The following is a 17,147-nucleotide window of genomic DNA, read 5'->3' as shown; positions in this document are numbered from 1 at the left end:
TCAAACAATACTGAGGTTTTAGAGTTTTATTCAGAACCTTAGGTCTTAATGGGTTAACTGACAAGTGCTTAAGAAAATCTAAAATCATCCAAAAAGGTAGTTGCCGTTGGGCTCCCTCCCTATTTGACCGAGGATCATCTGGCTCCAATAATCAATGGGATGGTGGCGAGCAGGAAACCAAAATCTGACAAAGTCCCAACAGAAACCTTCTCACATGGTGCTTTCATGCAAAACTGGCGAGAAACCAAGGAGAAAGAAAAGAGGGAGGAAGAGAAGAATTTGGAAAGTATGTAGGAGTAATGAGCATTTGAATGTATGACTCAATAAATCAACAGTCTGCAGCGAACAAGGGAGGGGGGAGAAAGAAAAGGGAGGAGGAGGAGGGGGAAGGTCCGTGGAGAATCTGCTTGGACCTCAGGAACGGAGGTAAAACTATCCAGGAGAACAATGGGCTCCTGTGTCCCACTCCGCTATCTCCGCGTCGGAGTTTTCAGCTACTTCAGCTTCCTCCGTCTGAATCCGAGCACGAGAATACACTTTGTCTTGTCTTCATTTGTTGTCTCGCCCTCTTTTATTCTTCCCTAAACCCTACATATTGAGCGCTTACTCTCTTCAACTCCTTTGAATTCAACTCAACTCTTTCTCTCTCACCTTTCTTCATTCTCCCTCCCTCTCTCCACACGCTCAAATCACATTATTCATTTCTTACCCTGATCTTTCCTAACACACACACACACACACACTCATGGACGCACACACACACACACACACACACACACACATGGACGCACACAAACACGTCTCCCACTCCTTGTTTATTGATTCTCTAGATTAAAAATTCCTAGGGTGGAGGATTGTAACACACAAGCATCAAATTATTTTTGGGCTGTGCTTATTTGCCTTTCCCTTGCATCTATTTGGCCTGTGTCTGTAGACAATTATGCCGACCCAGCCCCAGACTCAGGTGCTAATAATGAAGGACAAATAGAATCATATGTGTAAACTTCCCCCACTGATGAAAATTTATATTAACTTTCTGCCACAGTAAACAGAGCTGCATAGCTACACCCTCCCGGGAGGATTGACAAGATGAATTTGCTCGCTGCTACCCCAGGAAGGAAAGAGAGGGATGAGCGGAGGGGCGTATAGGAGGGGCGCCTGGCTGTATTGTGTAACCTCTCACTTGTTTTTTTAACGAAACACAGGTCTGTTTTGCCCATCGCACATAAAGCGAGTGTGTTTATGTCTGTGAGGGAGAGTTGAAGGGGGCATACATGTATATTTATATATATATATGTGTGAGCTAATATGTGTGTGTCTGCAGAGACGCCGGGAGGCCGCACGCCAGCAATAACAGCGAGCGTGTCCTGCCGTCGCAAACATTCACTCACATCCCGACCTCCTGCTGCTGCTCTGTGCAAACACAATGATATATCTGTTTGAGCACGGGAGAATAAACGTGAGTAACGTGAAATGAAATTTAAAACAAGAGCGCTCTGTCTTCCTGAAACAAAAATAAATATATAAATATATATATATATACATTTTTATCAGGTCTGAAAGTTGGAGCATAAAATTGGCTAAACTCAAATCCAGATGTCTTCACTGCTTCTGTTCTTCAGACGTTCTTCTGTCCATTGTCTCGGAGCATCTCTTTCCATGCTTCATTACTTATGGAATCCAATTTACCCCGACAATGCACCTGCTTCCTTTGCTCTGTCTCCGCTGGTGGCTTTAGCAAGTCTACTATGACCTGTGCTGCATTGCTGCGTTTAGATAAGGTGACAGCAGGCCCATTCAGCAACGCTTTTTTTTTATCTACTGCTGCTCTTAGGGAAGTCCTTTAGAGCCCGGCGACGGCGAGAGCTCCACAATATACTATCACAAAGAGACAGAGAGGAGGGAAAATAGAGACGGAACGGGAAGAGTTCGTCCAAGGCGTGTGTGGGGGTGGGAGGAGAGAGAGGTGCGTGTGTGTTCAAGGCAGACAGTGCGTGTGTGTGTGTGTGTGTGTGTGTGTGTGTGTGTGTGTGCATCTTAGAGAGGTCAAGTGGTCTCCGAGCAAAAGCAAAGCTGGCCTGAGCCACGAGTGCTGAACTGTGCAGATTTGCAGCCATCCACGAGGAAAAAAGGAAAAAGAAAAACACAAACAGACACATTCTCTCAGCGTTACACACTTTCTCTCTCCTGAAGCGCTTGATTTCCTCTTCAGGTGATTATGATCCCTCTCCTTTTCACAGTTCCAGACGAGTGGAGGTCAAACAGCTGGATGAATACCCAATAGGAAATGTTGCGTTCAAGCCAGACGTGGTTCATTTGGAAAAGGAGGCCAGGGGAAAAACTGGAATTGAGGGATTGGGAAAAGAAATCAATCGCTTTGACCTAGTTGCTTATAAGGAGAGCGATTTGAAGTCCCTACGATACATGCACTTGACCAATCGGGGATCAGTCTCAGCTCTCAATCCTGATGTCGCGATAGCCTCAAATAACAAACTGAAACCAAACCTACTTCATCTTTACAAAATACTTATTTGATGTGTAGTTTGACTTTTTAGTTTCAAAATCCCATCTGTTAGCATAGAGGAGGCTTGATTTGTGAGCTATACTGACGCCAGCCACCAAGGGTGCAATGAAGATGTTTTGACCTCAATTTACAGAGCCTATAGTAGTTACAGCTGTCTGTATGATATTATATGTATATAAATTATACATATAAATTATACATATATTCGGGGAACAGCTGTATTTTAGTGCGAAGTGGGGTTTTTCTCATCCTTCTTGTCAGTAGATCAGAGAGAATGAAGTTGTTTTTCACAGCACTCGTGTCTGTCTTTGTTGACAAGGCCTATTAAGAGGCTCCCACTCCAGAAAACATGACCAGGGGCGACTAGTAAACTGACTGTGGCACCAGAGAGCAAGCAGCTGCCGCGGAGCCGTCTTGTTTTGCGCGGAATGCCAATATCAATAGATGCTGCTGAAACGATCAATGTGCTGACACAAACGTGTGCATATGTGCTGTGTACATAAAAAGACACATGCACAAACAAAGATGGACAAATAAAAAAGGTTGGGTAAGCCCTGGCTGGCCCATCTCAGCTGCTGCATGCTGGGTAGGTAACACGCAGCATGCATACAGAACACAAAACAATGATTAGGAAGAAGACTGGAGAGCGGTGGTGCTTTGATGCATGTATTATGTATTATGCAATCCTGGACTTAAAGAGACATTACTAAGAGGAAGTGTGTGTGTGGATGCAAATCTCCGAATGAGTTGGACATGACAGTCACCAGACTTCCCGTCTAGCTCCCTAAGACAAAGGCTGTGCAATGAATGGAGCAGGTCACTGTCAGGACAATTCACAGGGAGCGTGTGGACGATGCTTTCTATCCGGATGCCAGCACACATCACCCAGTCGCCACCTCTCCTCTAAACTAAACTTATTTCCAGTGGGTGAGAACAGGTCTCAATTGGAAAATGTCCAGACCTGATTTTCCGCACACTGTCCAGAATTCAAATAAATCTTGAGAGAGTGGGACTGACACCCAAGTGAAACTTAACCCCTGTGTTTTTGGCTGAAGGGCCTCTCCTTGGAATTCAAAAAATGCCTTTAGAATGCTAAGCTAAGTCATCAAGGTTGTCTGGCTATGTATGACGACATCAGCAGCAGCAAACATACATCGGAGTGGCAAGATCCAAGACGGTTTGAAACACTAGGTGACGTTATGACCAACGTCAATTAAAAGCCCCACTGCTCTGCGCCTGTGTGTTGACTCCAGCAACCCAAGCCTGTGAGTCCCTTTAGTGCACGCGTATAAGACTCCGTCCTGGGAGCTCTGCTGTTGCAGCTCAATAGTAGGAGTGTCAGTCTGTCTCTTCCTGCAAAGCTGCAGAAGTTAAGTGCTGAGTGTTGCTCATGTGACTGGAGGTGAAGAGAGAGAGAGCACCCTGAGGACCTCATCTCTTGGTTTTCAGGCTCATGTGACGAACATTTACTGCTGTAAACAGCACATTTTCTAACTTTTACTTACTTTCTATATCAGGTAAGAGGAGGAAACTTGATTGATACTTGTTTCCCACTACTAGAGCAAGTCAGGACAGACATTTAGTGGTCATTACATCGTTTATAAAAGTTTATGTGACTCCTCGGTCTTGCAGTTAGCCCCCGGTCTCCTCAGTGAGGGTGCGCTCCATTTAGAGTGATATATCTTCCAATGACTAGCACACTTCCCCCAAAGATCAACTCAATAAATAGCCACTACCATCTGCCTATGGAGGGGGCCATGGATCACATTCACCTCCCTGCCCCTCTTTCTCTCCTTACTCTTATGTAACACTTCTCCTTCTCTCCTCCTCATCCTTCCTTCTTTCTTCCTCCTTGCGGTGCACCTTGGTGGTTGTCTCGTGAATATTCCAATTACAGCGATGTGCATTTGACCTTTAAGTGAGCTGGAGAAGATATAGTTATCCGGCTTCCACTCTGACACCCTGCATCTATCAATCAGCTGTTCCACACCAACACCACCACCACTAAAACGTGTGTTTGCATGTTTGTGTGTTGGCTAATGTGTGTGCGTACGAACTGCGAGATAGAGGTAGAGAGGAGATCTATCGCAGTGGAGAGAGAGTGTGATAAGAATGCAAAAATCCATAAGGTTTGTGTGGGAATGCGTGAACGTACATTACCTTACACACACGTAGAGGCAGGGAGAGAGATGTTTTAACATTTTTCTTTAATCTGGAACCAGCCTTACTGAACCGTGCCTCCATAAACAAAGCCTCTCCCAACAGCATCCTATATCACGCTTCTGAGAACAAGCGAGCCGAGTCATCCTTCTTTAGTTTCACTCTCATTCGCCGCCCTCTCCGAGGGGCTAATCTACATCTTTCATTGAATCAAGAATGGAAATTCACAAGAAATGCTTCTTTTTCAATTTCATGCTAAAGTAGCTCAAGTTAGTGGATGTAATTTCTCCTAACAAGAAAATGTATCACTCTGTTGCACACTTAGTTCGGCTATGTGAGAAAAGGGCCCCTCCTTTTCGCATTTTTTTTTTCTTTCTTGGGCTTTGATAAATGTGCCAAAAGCATGATCACTCCCTTCACAGCACTCCATACAAGGACAGAACAATTACAGATTGAAAAAATAAAACCCTCCAGTTGAAAATTTGGATGAAAGATAAATGACACATCATTTAGGGCTGCGATGGAGGCATTACAAAATTAAGGAGGTTATTTTACACACATTGTCGAGACGGCAACTTGTGAGTTACGTCATTGTGCTCTTTCCATGCGCTTTGTGTTGGCTATCGGTGGCTGAGCAGGGGAAAAACAAGCAGTTCCAGTGATTTATAGAGGGATTCTCTCCTCACACATTTCAAACTTCTGCCAACAAAGATGTATTTCCTCACTGCGACAGAATTTCTGGGCAGGAAAAAAAAATCAAGAAAAACCAAAACCATTTGAAGTTTTTGAGCAAATTATGATTATCAGGTTCACGCTGAAATGGATGATGAAGTCCAAACAGGTGACAGAGGAGAACAGCATGACTGAAATAATACCACGCATGGTCAGGCCACCTGCCTAATGTATATTTATCTTGTAAACTTCTGATAAATGCATATGCAGAAACAATCAAATCTCCGGGTTTCCATTGGAAGATACTGCGCCGCGGGCTCAAGCGTGAAACCAATATCAGCTTAGTGTCTAGTCGAGCTTGAAGTGCTGCGCCCGGCCCGCAGAGCATGTTCTACATATGCTCGCGGGCGTCTTTTTTTATCGGGGTGGAACAAGCAGATTTCCACTGCTGTCGCTGATCAATTCGAGCGAGTTAAGTCGCCGGGTGTGGGGTAAATAAGCAGCGGTTAGGTCCTGATGAGGAATGGCAGGCTGTCTGAGCGGTGGGGTGGGGGGGCATATAGGCTGGAGAGAGGCATGCCTCTATCTCTGACTCCCATCATTAACCTCACATGAGAGAACGTCTGCTTTTCTGTATCTGCCCAAAACTAATATTCAGCCCTGCCTCGCAAAGGACTTGACTTTTAAGCAGATTTTGATTAAGAAATCGACTCACAAGCCAAACTCTATGTTTTCTTTGCATTAGACACTGATACCAGCATCGGAACTGCCACAAATGCCGGGTAGGGCATCTGCGAGTATTTCAATCTATGTATAGATCCAATACCACTTCATTAAAGTAGTTTCACCCACATACATTTTTCTTTTCCACCGTAGATCACTTCTCTTTCCCAGCTCCAAAACATTAGTTGCGCTGTATTGCTACTGAGGCTGTATTTGTTTTTCAGAGGATTCATCCTGAGTTAGGCCAAACAATAATGATCACAATCCAGCTGATGAAATACATTATATAAGTTGTTATTTATCGGATCGGTACTCGGTATTTGCAGATACACAAAGTCCAAGTATCAGGAAGGGGAAAATGGTATCTGAACTTCACTAATTTGCACACATTAAAAAATATAGCACCTAATATTATGAAAGTTGTAAGTGATAAAAGATGTCAGTCCACCTTGACAGCAAGTGGAGGACCTGACCTTGACTGATACACTGTAAAATCCTGCGGCTTCACTTCTAAAGCCCGCAGTGAAGAGAGCCAAAGCCGGCGCTAAGTGACATGTCAGTCAGTATCGTCTGTTTGGAGCCTCCAATTCCCCACGGCCGCAGCTTATTTACTGCATTTGTATGAAAAGCTGTGAAGAGGAGACGGGCTGTGAGCCCGACTGGCTCTCTTACATATGTATACGGTGTTTGGAGGCTACGCCGCAAAGAGCATCTCCCCTTGCAGCCTGATAGCGTTGCAACTACAAACAACTTGGGAGGAGGATAGAGCCATTTATGCATTCATAAAAAAAAAAAGAGAAACGGGTCAGGGGATGAAGGTAATCGGAGCAAGCAGGGAGTGTTAACAAACGCGACAGAGAAAATATGATACCTGAAATCTGTGTAGCAGAGATTCTGGGCCGCGCATTAGAGAACGAGAGCACCGGCGACATTAAGGATGCTGCTAGTCGTCTTCTTAACCAGATTTGAAGTCATTTTAATATTAGTTACAGGAGGGGCGGTGGGGGTGCACAACAAACCATTGGGCATGCGTTTCAGAGTCTGATTTGTTACTATTCATGGCTAAAGCGGAGAGGAACTGTAATACTAGACATGCTTGTTAAATTCACAACACTCCAAAGCTGCCTTCTAGCAAATCCTGTCTTTTGGTTGTCAGCTTAAGTCACCCTGGCATATGCATATGTAGGATTTTTAAGCTCTGTTAAATGGATAGCGGTGTCGTGGCCTATCAAATGACTATAAGCTACTTGGCTTTTTTTCGGGTGGCGGTGGGGGGGAGGGGACCATCTGCAGAAAAGGCAGGCAGCAAAGCGTTACCTTGGATGCATCGGCGAAAAACACACCCAACCACTCGCGTTTCCTCCATCCTCCTCAACTTCACATTAGGGCAAAACAGGAGCCATTTGCATGTATGTATTCAGCCCGTGTGTGACAGTAACACTCCACCCAGCTTTATTAATGACTGGTACTCTGTTTAAGCCAACAACAGGGGAGTGGCAACAAACAATGACAGAATGCCTGTTTTCGCTTGTGAGGCCACCGAAGATGATACGCCATTCACCAAAGCGGCAGTTCGCCAATAAATTATCGCGGCGGGTATTGAGCCGGAGCGATGGCTCAGGTCCTTTAGAGTCCGCAAGTCGCTGTGTGTTTGTATGTGTGTGTGTGTGTGTGGACTTATAGATCCAGTCCCATTTATTTTCCCAGAGCTGGAGCGGGGCAGTTAGGGAGGCGTAAAAGGAAATGAGTTGTGAAGTGGCCATTGATCCCAGCCGGCACTAGGGTTGACTAGAGGACTGCAGGACTATCGGTGACTGTACTATACTGAATGACTGCCTCCTATTTACACTGAGGTGGTTAACCCTGGCCCACTTCCTTTGTCACTGGGCTAATGTGCAACACAAAGAGGAAAAGCAGAAGGGTCAAAGAAAAGGCCTTATGTAGGCAGAATACCAACTGACTTGTATTGAACACATTATCATAACGTTGACCCATTTACACCGGATGAAACATATGTGAGTTTATACCTTTAAGATGGAATGCGAGGCATGAGTGTACACACCGATAAGGCCAGATGGGACATGTGCGTGTATATACTTTTACACTGGATGGGATATATATAGACACGTGACTGATGAAATGCATCATGATTCAGCTCTTCTGAAAACCCTCAGGTTTCGGTGGTAGTCAGGTTTATGAACAACCCTTAGATTTAAAGTTTCTGTTCAGCACCTTAGGTCTGGATGGGTTAATGTACACATCAGATTTGTGTATTCAATAAATTTGATTTCTTTTGAGCAAAAAGAGTCACAACAAGTGACCTCTCCGCATTTGATATCCTGCATACACATATACAAGTACACACAGAAACACAGATGGGGATCTGTTTTCTACCTGTGTCCACAGCTCCCGACCACTTGAGCATAAAATACCCATAAGCATTTATTTCTAGCAGATTTCACTCAGTATCTCTCTCATCCTCTCTTCTCAATTCCTCCATCGCTCACCCCCTCCTCTCTTACTGTCCCCTTTCTCCTCGTCTCTCTTTCAAGCCTTTGCAGCTTGACATTTCGCCGGCTCTCGGGGGACTCCTGGCACGAAATGGAGTTACTGGGAGAGCGCCACTGTAAATTCCAGGAGGCCACATGTAATGTGTCTTAAACATAGATGGACAGCCCAGGTTTCAAGGAGCTGAAGAATGAGACGGAGGGAGAGGAAGAAAAAACAACGAGGGGAGACAGAGTGAGAGGAGGAGGAAGAAGAGGTTGGCGTCTAGATAGATAATAGAATAATACTGTGTTTTGTCTGGGGAAGAGTGAGCAAACAGTAGCCGTGCTGTCATTCACACGCTATATCTTTAGTGTCATCGAGGAGGGGGAAACTACAGGCCTATATGTCACAGGCCTGTATGTTCCATTCTGCAGGGACTGTCTGCCTAAAGTCAGGTTTGAAATAAAAGGAGGGGACGGCTTTTATTGTAAATAAGTCAGACACAAGGATTGGGGGGTGGGAAGAGATCTTTACAATGAAATAATTTTACAAAGACATACAGCACGTGCTGCTTCTCTTATGCGTCTCCAGCCTTTAGCAGAAAAAAAACCTTATCTCGGCACAGATGATGAGGAAGGTGAACAAAAGGCCCCTTTATGAAATCGTTCATATTTCAGCAGAGGTCTTTCTCCTGTCCTGAGAGGTGATTGATGCGTCAGGCCGGGGCTGGTGTCTTATTTACACAGTTGAGTGGGGCAATCTCAGGCCTGGAAGATAAACCTAATGAGCTTCTTTGTGTAAGGGTGCAAATGAGAGACACCGTTCTCCCTCCCTCCCTCCTCTCCCTCCCTCCTTCCCTTTTCCATCCAAAGGGACAGTCTGGGTGATTAGGCCTTAAAATTATGCTCAAGGGCAAAGCCTAGATTTGCATCTTAGGTGTGTGTGTGTCTGTGTGTGTGTGTGTGTGTGTGTGTGTGTGTGTGTTTGACAAAGACGACACTGAGAGGAAGACGGAGAGGCAGGTGAAGGGCAGAGAGAAAAAGATGCTTGAGGCTCGTTTGTGGGAGGTGATGGTGTGTGTCAGTGTTTTAGAGGGTGTGAGTATTTACCGACGCCAAACAACAAGCTTGAGTTGTTGTAAGAGGGAGGTGAGCTCGCATCCGTCAAAGGAGCGTGCACACACATGCACACACACACACACACACACACACACACACACACAAAATCATTTTGTCCTTTGTCTGTGGGGTAACTTCCTCCCTAATGACTTTCATTTTTTGGGGGAAATTTCATTTGCCCCTAAACCCTAAATATTACCCATCACTTGCTGTCAGATTCCTCATCCCTTCCATTTCCTCCAGCTAAACAGCCAGGGAGCCAGGTTAATTGCTGTCACTCTCAAGTTGGACCACTGCCTAGCTCTCGTGTAGCGACAGGGGTAGCCGAGAAGAAAGATGGCACCCGGGCGCACTTATTGTAATTCCTGTCAAACTGCTGCAGTCATTTAAATGGGGTTGGGATGGTTTGCATTTCTGCTGCATCATGTGCCTCAGAATAACACAAAAAACACACATACGACTGGTTTACCAACACGTGCACTTCTGCTAAAGTCGCTAACAAAAGTCGTAAGAGTAAATCAATATTTGTGCTCGCAAACAAGTACAAAGGAATGCAACATAAAAAGATAACAGGCCACCACTAAACTTTTTGTTGTTTGTGAAATGTCAGCCATGGACGAAATTAACCAAAAGGATCTTGATCGCCAACTGGTGGCTGGCTGCAGTATACATATCATTAAACCTGCCTCCTCCATGTTAACAGATAGGACAGGAACCAAGTTAAAAAGTCAAAATAAATGTTTTCTCAAAGATGGCTTCCTCTCTGGAAAGTTGGAGGAAGTGGAGACGCCTCGTTTATCTTTATATACAGTCTATGAGTTGCAGTAACAGACGGTTGTCCCCACAGGCCACCAATGGGTCTTTGGTTAAATCTCCTAACCCGACCACAACATATAAGCCACGGCCTCCATCTTGCTCTGAATATCAATACACTTCCTACAGCAGCCAGCCCATTTAGAGGAGGCAGTAGTCCAGAGTATTGGCTCATCAATCCCACTGATAACCCTGGCAGGATTAAGTCTACAGACCACTGTAATCAACTAACAGGCTCATTATGGACATTATGGTATGGATCCAAAGATCAATGCATGGCCCCCATGTACAGCATATGGTATTAAAACATAGAACTGACTGGGTCAATGATAAACTGATTGAGACTATAAGCTCAGCATATTTCTTTGCTCTTTTTTTAACAGGGGGCTTTTATAGTGATCGTTTTAGCATAGCAATTAGGGTTGTGTAACATTCATCATTTGCTCTGATACATATCTGTCGCTGGCAAATTGCAATCAGATACAGTGGATATCTAATCTGTGATCTCAAATCAAATTAGGTCTATTTAGACAACCTTGGGAGCGGGGGTGTTGAAACCCTGACAGGAATTAGGGGCTGGAAATTCAATTGTGACATAATGGTTATGAGTTAGATGCAAGGATAAGGGAGTGAGTGACTTTCACAATGAAATCAGTGCAAAACAAGTCTATTATGTGTTTAGATGAAGGTAAAGAATTAAAATATCAATATTTTGAATATGGGAAAAAATGAGTCCTGTGTACCTTGATGTGTCCTGTAAAGCCTTTGGCCGAATTTAAGGCGACGAGACCTTAAGACGCTGCTTTTTCTAATTATAGCTGCAGGTGGTATTTTGGAGCAGCTAGGTAATGGCACAACCCACAGGGACAGTGGAGAATTCATCAGTGCTTATTATTAATCATCCCCCCAGCAGCGTGATGAGAGACTCGAGCGTCTATACCCACTGGACCACTCAATGTCATTCCAAATGCGGGTGGAAAATTAAACCCAACAGCCTTCCTTCAAAACGCACTCAAGAGCGGACGTGGACTGGATTTTTTTTTCCTCCTACACACACAGGTGCAAAAAAAATAAGCATTGGATGGACGTGTGCATATATGTACACACGGTATCATGCGAGCTGTCATTCACAGACACGGACCTGCCAACACAACAATCAGCTTCCTCGGAAAAAAACACGCAAGCGACTGCAAAAACTCGCACTCGCACTGTGCTGACAAATGTATTCAAAAGAAGAAGAAAAAAACCTTTCCTTTCCTGGACGACGCAGAGAGATGCAGCGTTAGAGCGCACGCCACAGGAAGTGTGTGTGAAGTTAACAGCACAGGGCCCCTGTTTTAAAAAGCCTCCGGAGACCTGTTAGCTGGACTGCTCATTTCAATGTGTCTGTCTCAGGGTTCAGGCCATCTCTTTTTTTTTTTTTTTACGAGGTGCACGCTATCATACCAGCCGCACACCCCCCATCCTCCCAATCCACTCACCCCCCACCACAACCAGGGGGTCTACTCTCAGCCATACGTCCATCTTAGAGAATTGACTAAGGCACTTGCTTCATTTTTCTCCTCATGGTCTTTTTTTTTTTTTTTTTTTAATCTTCATTGTTTTGAGATGACTAACAGTTTTAATAGTTATTTCATCTTATATAAGATCAATAAATCTACTACTTGGATCTTATTTCATTTGTCAGTGAAAGGTATTTATTTTATTTTTTAATCTTTTCTTTTTTCTCAAGTTGTTCAGTGCTGCCTCTGAGGTTTCAATGGTACAACACTTAACGGTATCTTTCTGTCTCGCTCTTAATCTCTTTCTATCTGCAGAGGACTGCAGCCCTTGAAACCTTACACCTTCAAACGTAAAAGAGTGATGGCAGAGAGAGGGAGGGAATCGACCCCAATCGCCTGTGTGTGTGTGTCTAAGTGTGTGCGTAGAGTGGTAGAGTGGTGATAAATGGGGGGTTGAGGCCACACTGCTGTGATGCCTCTGCAGCCACCAGCAGGACATACTGGTGTGGATTAAGGGTGGGTGCTGGGAGGCAATCGGGGTAAAGGGGGGGTGGGTGGAGGAGGTGATGGTGGTGGGGGCGATCCTGCAGGACATTCACACACACAGAGAGACCAACATATCGCCATCTATTGTGTTGCCCTGACCGAGCTGACCCCTGCAAGGCTTCAGCTGCGGCCACAAACACACACACAAACACACACACAAATTTGCGCTCGCATGGAAATATCCCATCCATCCGAAGAGGACGACACGCATCGTTATAAAACTTGCAGCGTTGTGCCCCCCCCCCCCCCCCCCACCCGTCCACCCCGAAGCACGGCCCTCTGACCTCGTCTCCCACTGCTCTTTTGGCGAACTGTCAAAGCCATCATTCACAGTGAAAAGACACGAGAGACACTTGACTCCTTTACTCTGCATGGCGACTGACTTTCACAACTCCTATCCCCCGGCGACCACCCCTCCCCCCCCCAACACACACACAACCACCAGATACCCACTGCAGAGTCGGTACAATAAAACATGAAAAATATATTTAAGAGATTAAAGAGATTTGGGGGGAAAAGTCCCTGAAATCAATAGAAATAGAAAACAGGCAGGGAGCTATATTATTAAATTAAGGTGAAATAAAAATCTGTATGAATTTCAAAAAGTGAAATGGAGAGTTTGCATGCAAATGGTCAGAGGTTTCTCTGTAGCTGCTGGGTCTGTGGTCGGAGCTTTACTATCTGTGTGTGAGCCGAATTAGGAGGCCCTCTGGTGGATACAGCACTGCCATGACACAAACTCACACACGCACACACACTATCCAAATTCATCCGTACTATGCTCCAAAACACACACTTCTTCACACACACACACACACACTCTCTCTCTCAGACACACGCTTAAACTCTCTCACACGGCCTTGCACGGCATCAACAAAAGCTATTTAATACAAAATGATGAACCAAAGCAACTAAAAAAAAAACACAACAAAAATCTTCTAACTGTCACTGCAAAACATTTTCAACACACTGCAGGCAACAGCTCCAGGCGAGCCGTGCTGTCAGCTCCCGACACACTAATGAGAATATTTACCACCACAACACAAACAGCCGAATACAGAAGAAACAACAATTCTTTTTTCCTCCTCTGCTAAACAACACAAACAAATAAGGGAAAAATGAAAAAAAAAGAGATACAGCACAATATATTATCCTGCCTATGTAGAAAAAAAAAACCAGCGCTGTCTGAGAAGAGAGCAGAGCAGAGTGTGAGAGCGAGCAATGGGGGGAAACAGTGAGAGGAGAGAGAGAGAGCGAGAGAGAGAGCGAGCGAGAGACCGGCATGAACGGGAGACGGGGGAGAAACACAACTTACCTGCTGTTGTTGCAGATGCAGCCGCTCGACTGTGCTTACTTCGCTGCTCGTGTCACCAGCGCTTGATCTCCCATCTCTACTGCCAGCCTCTAATTGGCTGCTGCTTAGGGTGCTCATTCCATTTTGACTCATTGAACTGTTGCTTATTGTCTCTGTGGCCGACTCCTGCATCATCATGATTTAAAACCTAGAAGTGATTAAGAGGCACCGGTTAGGGCTCTCCTTCTTACAATTTTCCCCCCTTCTTCCCTCCTATTTTTTTTTTTTTTTTTTTTAACGCTTCCATTATCAAGCCCTCGGCCCCCCTCTGCAAATTAAAGCATTTAAAGACGAGGGAGGGGGGAAAGGGAGAAAGAGAGGGGGGGGATGCAGGAGGAGCAATTATGCATTCATTGTGTAAATGAAGCAATACAAAGAGATGCACATCCTGGTGCTATTAGAAATGGGAGGGGTTCCTAAATATAGCAAATGTTTTTAATCCACAAAAATTGGACACATCAAAGCTCTTGGCTTTCATGTTTCTTGAAACTTTTCTAATTACTGTTCTTTTAAATAGAAAAATACATTTGTAAGAAGTAAAAAACAATGAGAGCTTGAACAAATATGCGATTCACAAATGCTTTTTCAATATCTCCATTGCACTTTGAGACAGCCAGGCACCACACACACACACACACACACACACACACACACACACACACACACACACACACACACACACACACACACACACACACACACACACACACACACACACACACACACACACACACACACACACACACACACACACACACACACACACACACACACACACACACACACACAAACACCGCAGAAAGAAGCACGGGCAGCACTCTTAAAATAACTGACGTGTTGAAGCTGCCAGATTTTTTGTGTCGCAACTGAATGAAGTTGCCTAATGACGCAAAGCTAATCATGCAAAATTAAAATTTGGGGATGGGGCTGGAGGAGGAGGAAAGAGGAGGAGGAGGAGGTGCCACATCACATGGTGCAGGGCTGGTGATGAACGCTGTGATGGTTGTCGTCTTTTTTCCCCTTTAATCAAACCTCATATATTCAGTTTATATTTGTGATATTTCACAGATAAAAAAATATTGCTGCTCTCAACAGGACACAATTAAACCAGATGTTGAGCGGTAATCAAACTTAGTGCTGGGCAATGCAGAATCTGAGACTATTTCTTTAAAACCCCAGTAAATAAATATGAGATGTTAAATTAATTCTGTCGTATTTATTAGATATGGAAATTGGTGAGAGATGGAGAGAAAAGGAGGAGAGAAAGGGGGGGGGGGGGAATCTATCACAAATATCACTAATGATTGTGCTAAAAACAGCATAAATTATGCATATTACCTCCTCTCTCTCTCTCCAGTAATAAATGTTTCATCATTTCCCTTGGATTTAATGCTCTGTACCTTTACTGGGGCAGAGATGACCCCAACTCAACATCAGTCGACACACACGATAAATAAATAAGTGACAAACAGCAACTGAAGATGAGACTATTGATTTTTGCCCTGTCTCTATGTGAAAAATAATTATTAGTATTTAAAATTAAATAAATCACAACATTAATATTAAAATGATAACAAATATATAGTAAATATTTATGGAGGAAGTTTGCTTTTGTGCTATTTTTTCAATTCCTACTTGAGCAGCAGTTTTTCCACTTTTACATTAACATTTTACATAATAAATGACATGTGCAGGAGCAATAAAACAATCCACACACTCGCAACAAAAGAGGGATGATGATTACGACTGTGTGTGTTTTTGTGTGTGGGCATGTGTGCACATGTGTGTTCTTTGGCCAGTTTTAATTGAAGTGTGTCCATGTCCTTCCGTGTGTGTGTGTGTGTGTGTGTGTTTGACAAGGGGCAGATACAGGACAGGCCTTAAAGGATGTCTACAGCCAGGATAAACAGGATCCAGCCGGGGGAGAACAAACAGGCCGAGCAGTTACACAGAGCAGGGCGACAGCTGCCCGGGACACAAGTAAATAGGGAAGAGGCCGGGACAAGGCATGCTTGTGAACAAACAGGCCACTGTTTAACACCACGCCGCTCGCTACTGATGGAAAGAGACGCAGGAAAAAGGACAGAGAGGGGGACAGGAGCGCGGAGGAGAGGGCGGAGGGTGACGGAGGGAAAAGAATGAGAGAGGGAGAGTGTGTGGGAGGAAGGGAGGGAGGGAGGGAGGAAGGGAGGAAGGTGGTGGTTTTTTTGTGAGGGGTGAGGGTGGGAGAGCTGGCACAATGTGACATCCAATCCGGTGATGAATCTCAGCATAAGAAACTCAAGGCTGCAGCCGAGATCAGCCGGCTAATAAGTATTCAAATTAGGCATAAATTTTACATGGCCAATGTTTAAAATATTCAGAGAAAGACTGTCTGATTGCCTTTACTATGATTTTATGAACATTCTAATGGAGACAGGATCTCTCTCGCTCCCTTTTTTTTTTGCTTTCTTTCTTAGGCGATGGATGTTCAGAAAACTTAAAGATATGTATATCTATATATACATATATATATGTATATATAGATGAGACGAGGAAATAAGAATTTGTAATAATATCTGAACGCAATGAAAATGACGGTGGACATCCAGGGGATAAATTGCTGCTGTGATATTAACAAATTTAATTTGCTTTTAATGTTCTTAATATAAACAATAAACCATGGATATGATAAACAGATACATTTGAAGAAATAAAAAAATGACAAAAAAGCGTCATTTTAATTTAACAAAAAAAATTATAAAAGCCCAATGTCCAGCTTTATCTCTGCGCTATAATCGTTCCCCCATCCGCCTCCTCCAAAATAAAATCTGTGCAATATGTCTAACTGCGACATAATGATAATGCAGATATATGCAAAGTATATTCGCAGAGATCAGATGGTGCTTTAACCTTAATGACAGCGGTGAGATAAATTAATTAGCCATCTAAAGGCGGCATTCAAATCTGCCAATTAGAATGTCAATTAGAAACACAGCCGGGCTGCAATGATGAGCAGGCGACCAAGCTGCAGATCTGACTGTTGGGCTGATGGAACTGTCACAGAGAGAGAGAGAGAGAGAGATAGATAGAGACACTGAACCCCCCCCCCCCCCCACACACACACACACACACACTCAATACTCAAGAGAGACAGATAGTGACAATATTCGGCACCTGAGGGTGTGACTTGTGTGCGAGTTTGTATCTACACTTGTGCATGTGTGTGCCCACCGCAGGTTCTCCGTACCCTGCACCCCCCCCCC

At 44.3% G+C, this 17,147-nt stretch overlaps 1 protein-coding gene across 1 annotated transcript in view; it reads right to left on the bottom strand.

The window, feature by feature from the left end:
- The window catches only part of foxp2 (forkhead box P2), a 60,459-nt gene extending 46,422 nt beyond the window's left edge, over positions 1-14,037 (bottom strand). The window contains exon 1 of the mRNA XM_061074576.1: positions 13,864-14,037. Coding sequence (XP_060930559.1) covers positions 13,864-14,037 — 174 coding nt within the window. The remainder of the gene's footprint in view (positions 1-13,863) is intronic.
- Positions 14,038-17,147: the final 3,110 nt, after the last annotated feature.

Source organism: Limanda limanda, chromosome 1 (assembly GCF_963576545.1).
Source record: "Limanda limanda chromosome 1, fLimLim1.1, whole genome shotgun sequence".
Taxonomy (NCBI): domain Eukaryota; kingdom Metazoa; phylum Chordata; class Actinopteri; order Pleuronectiformes; family Pleuronectidae; genus Limanda; species Limanda limanda.
The sequence above is the reverse complement of the archived record's forward strand: the minus strand, read 5'-3'. Positions and strand labels throughout refer to the sequence as shown.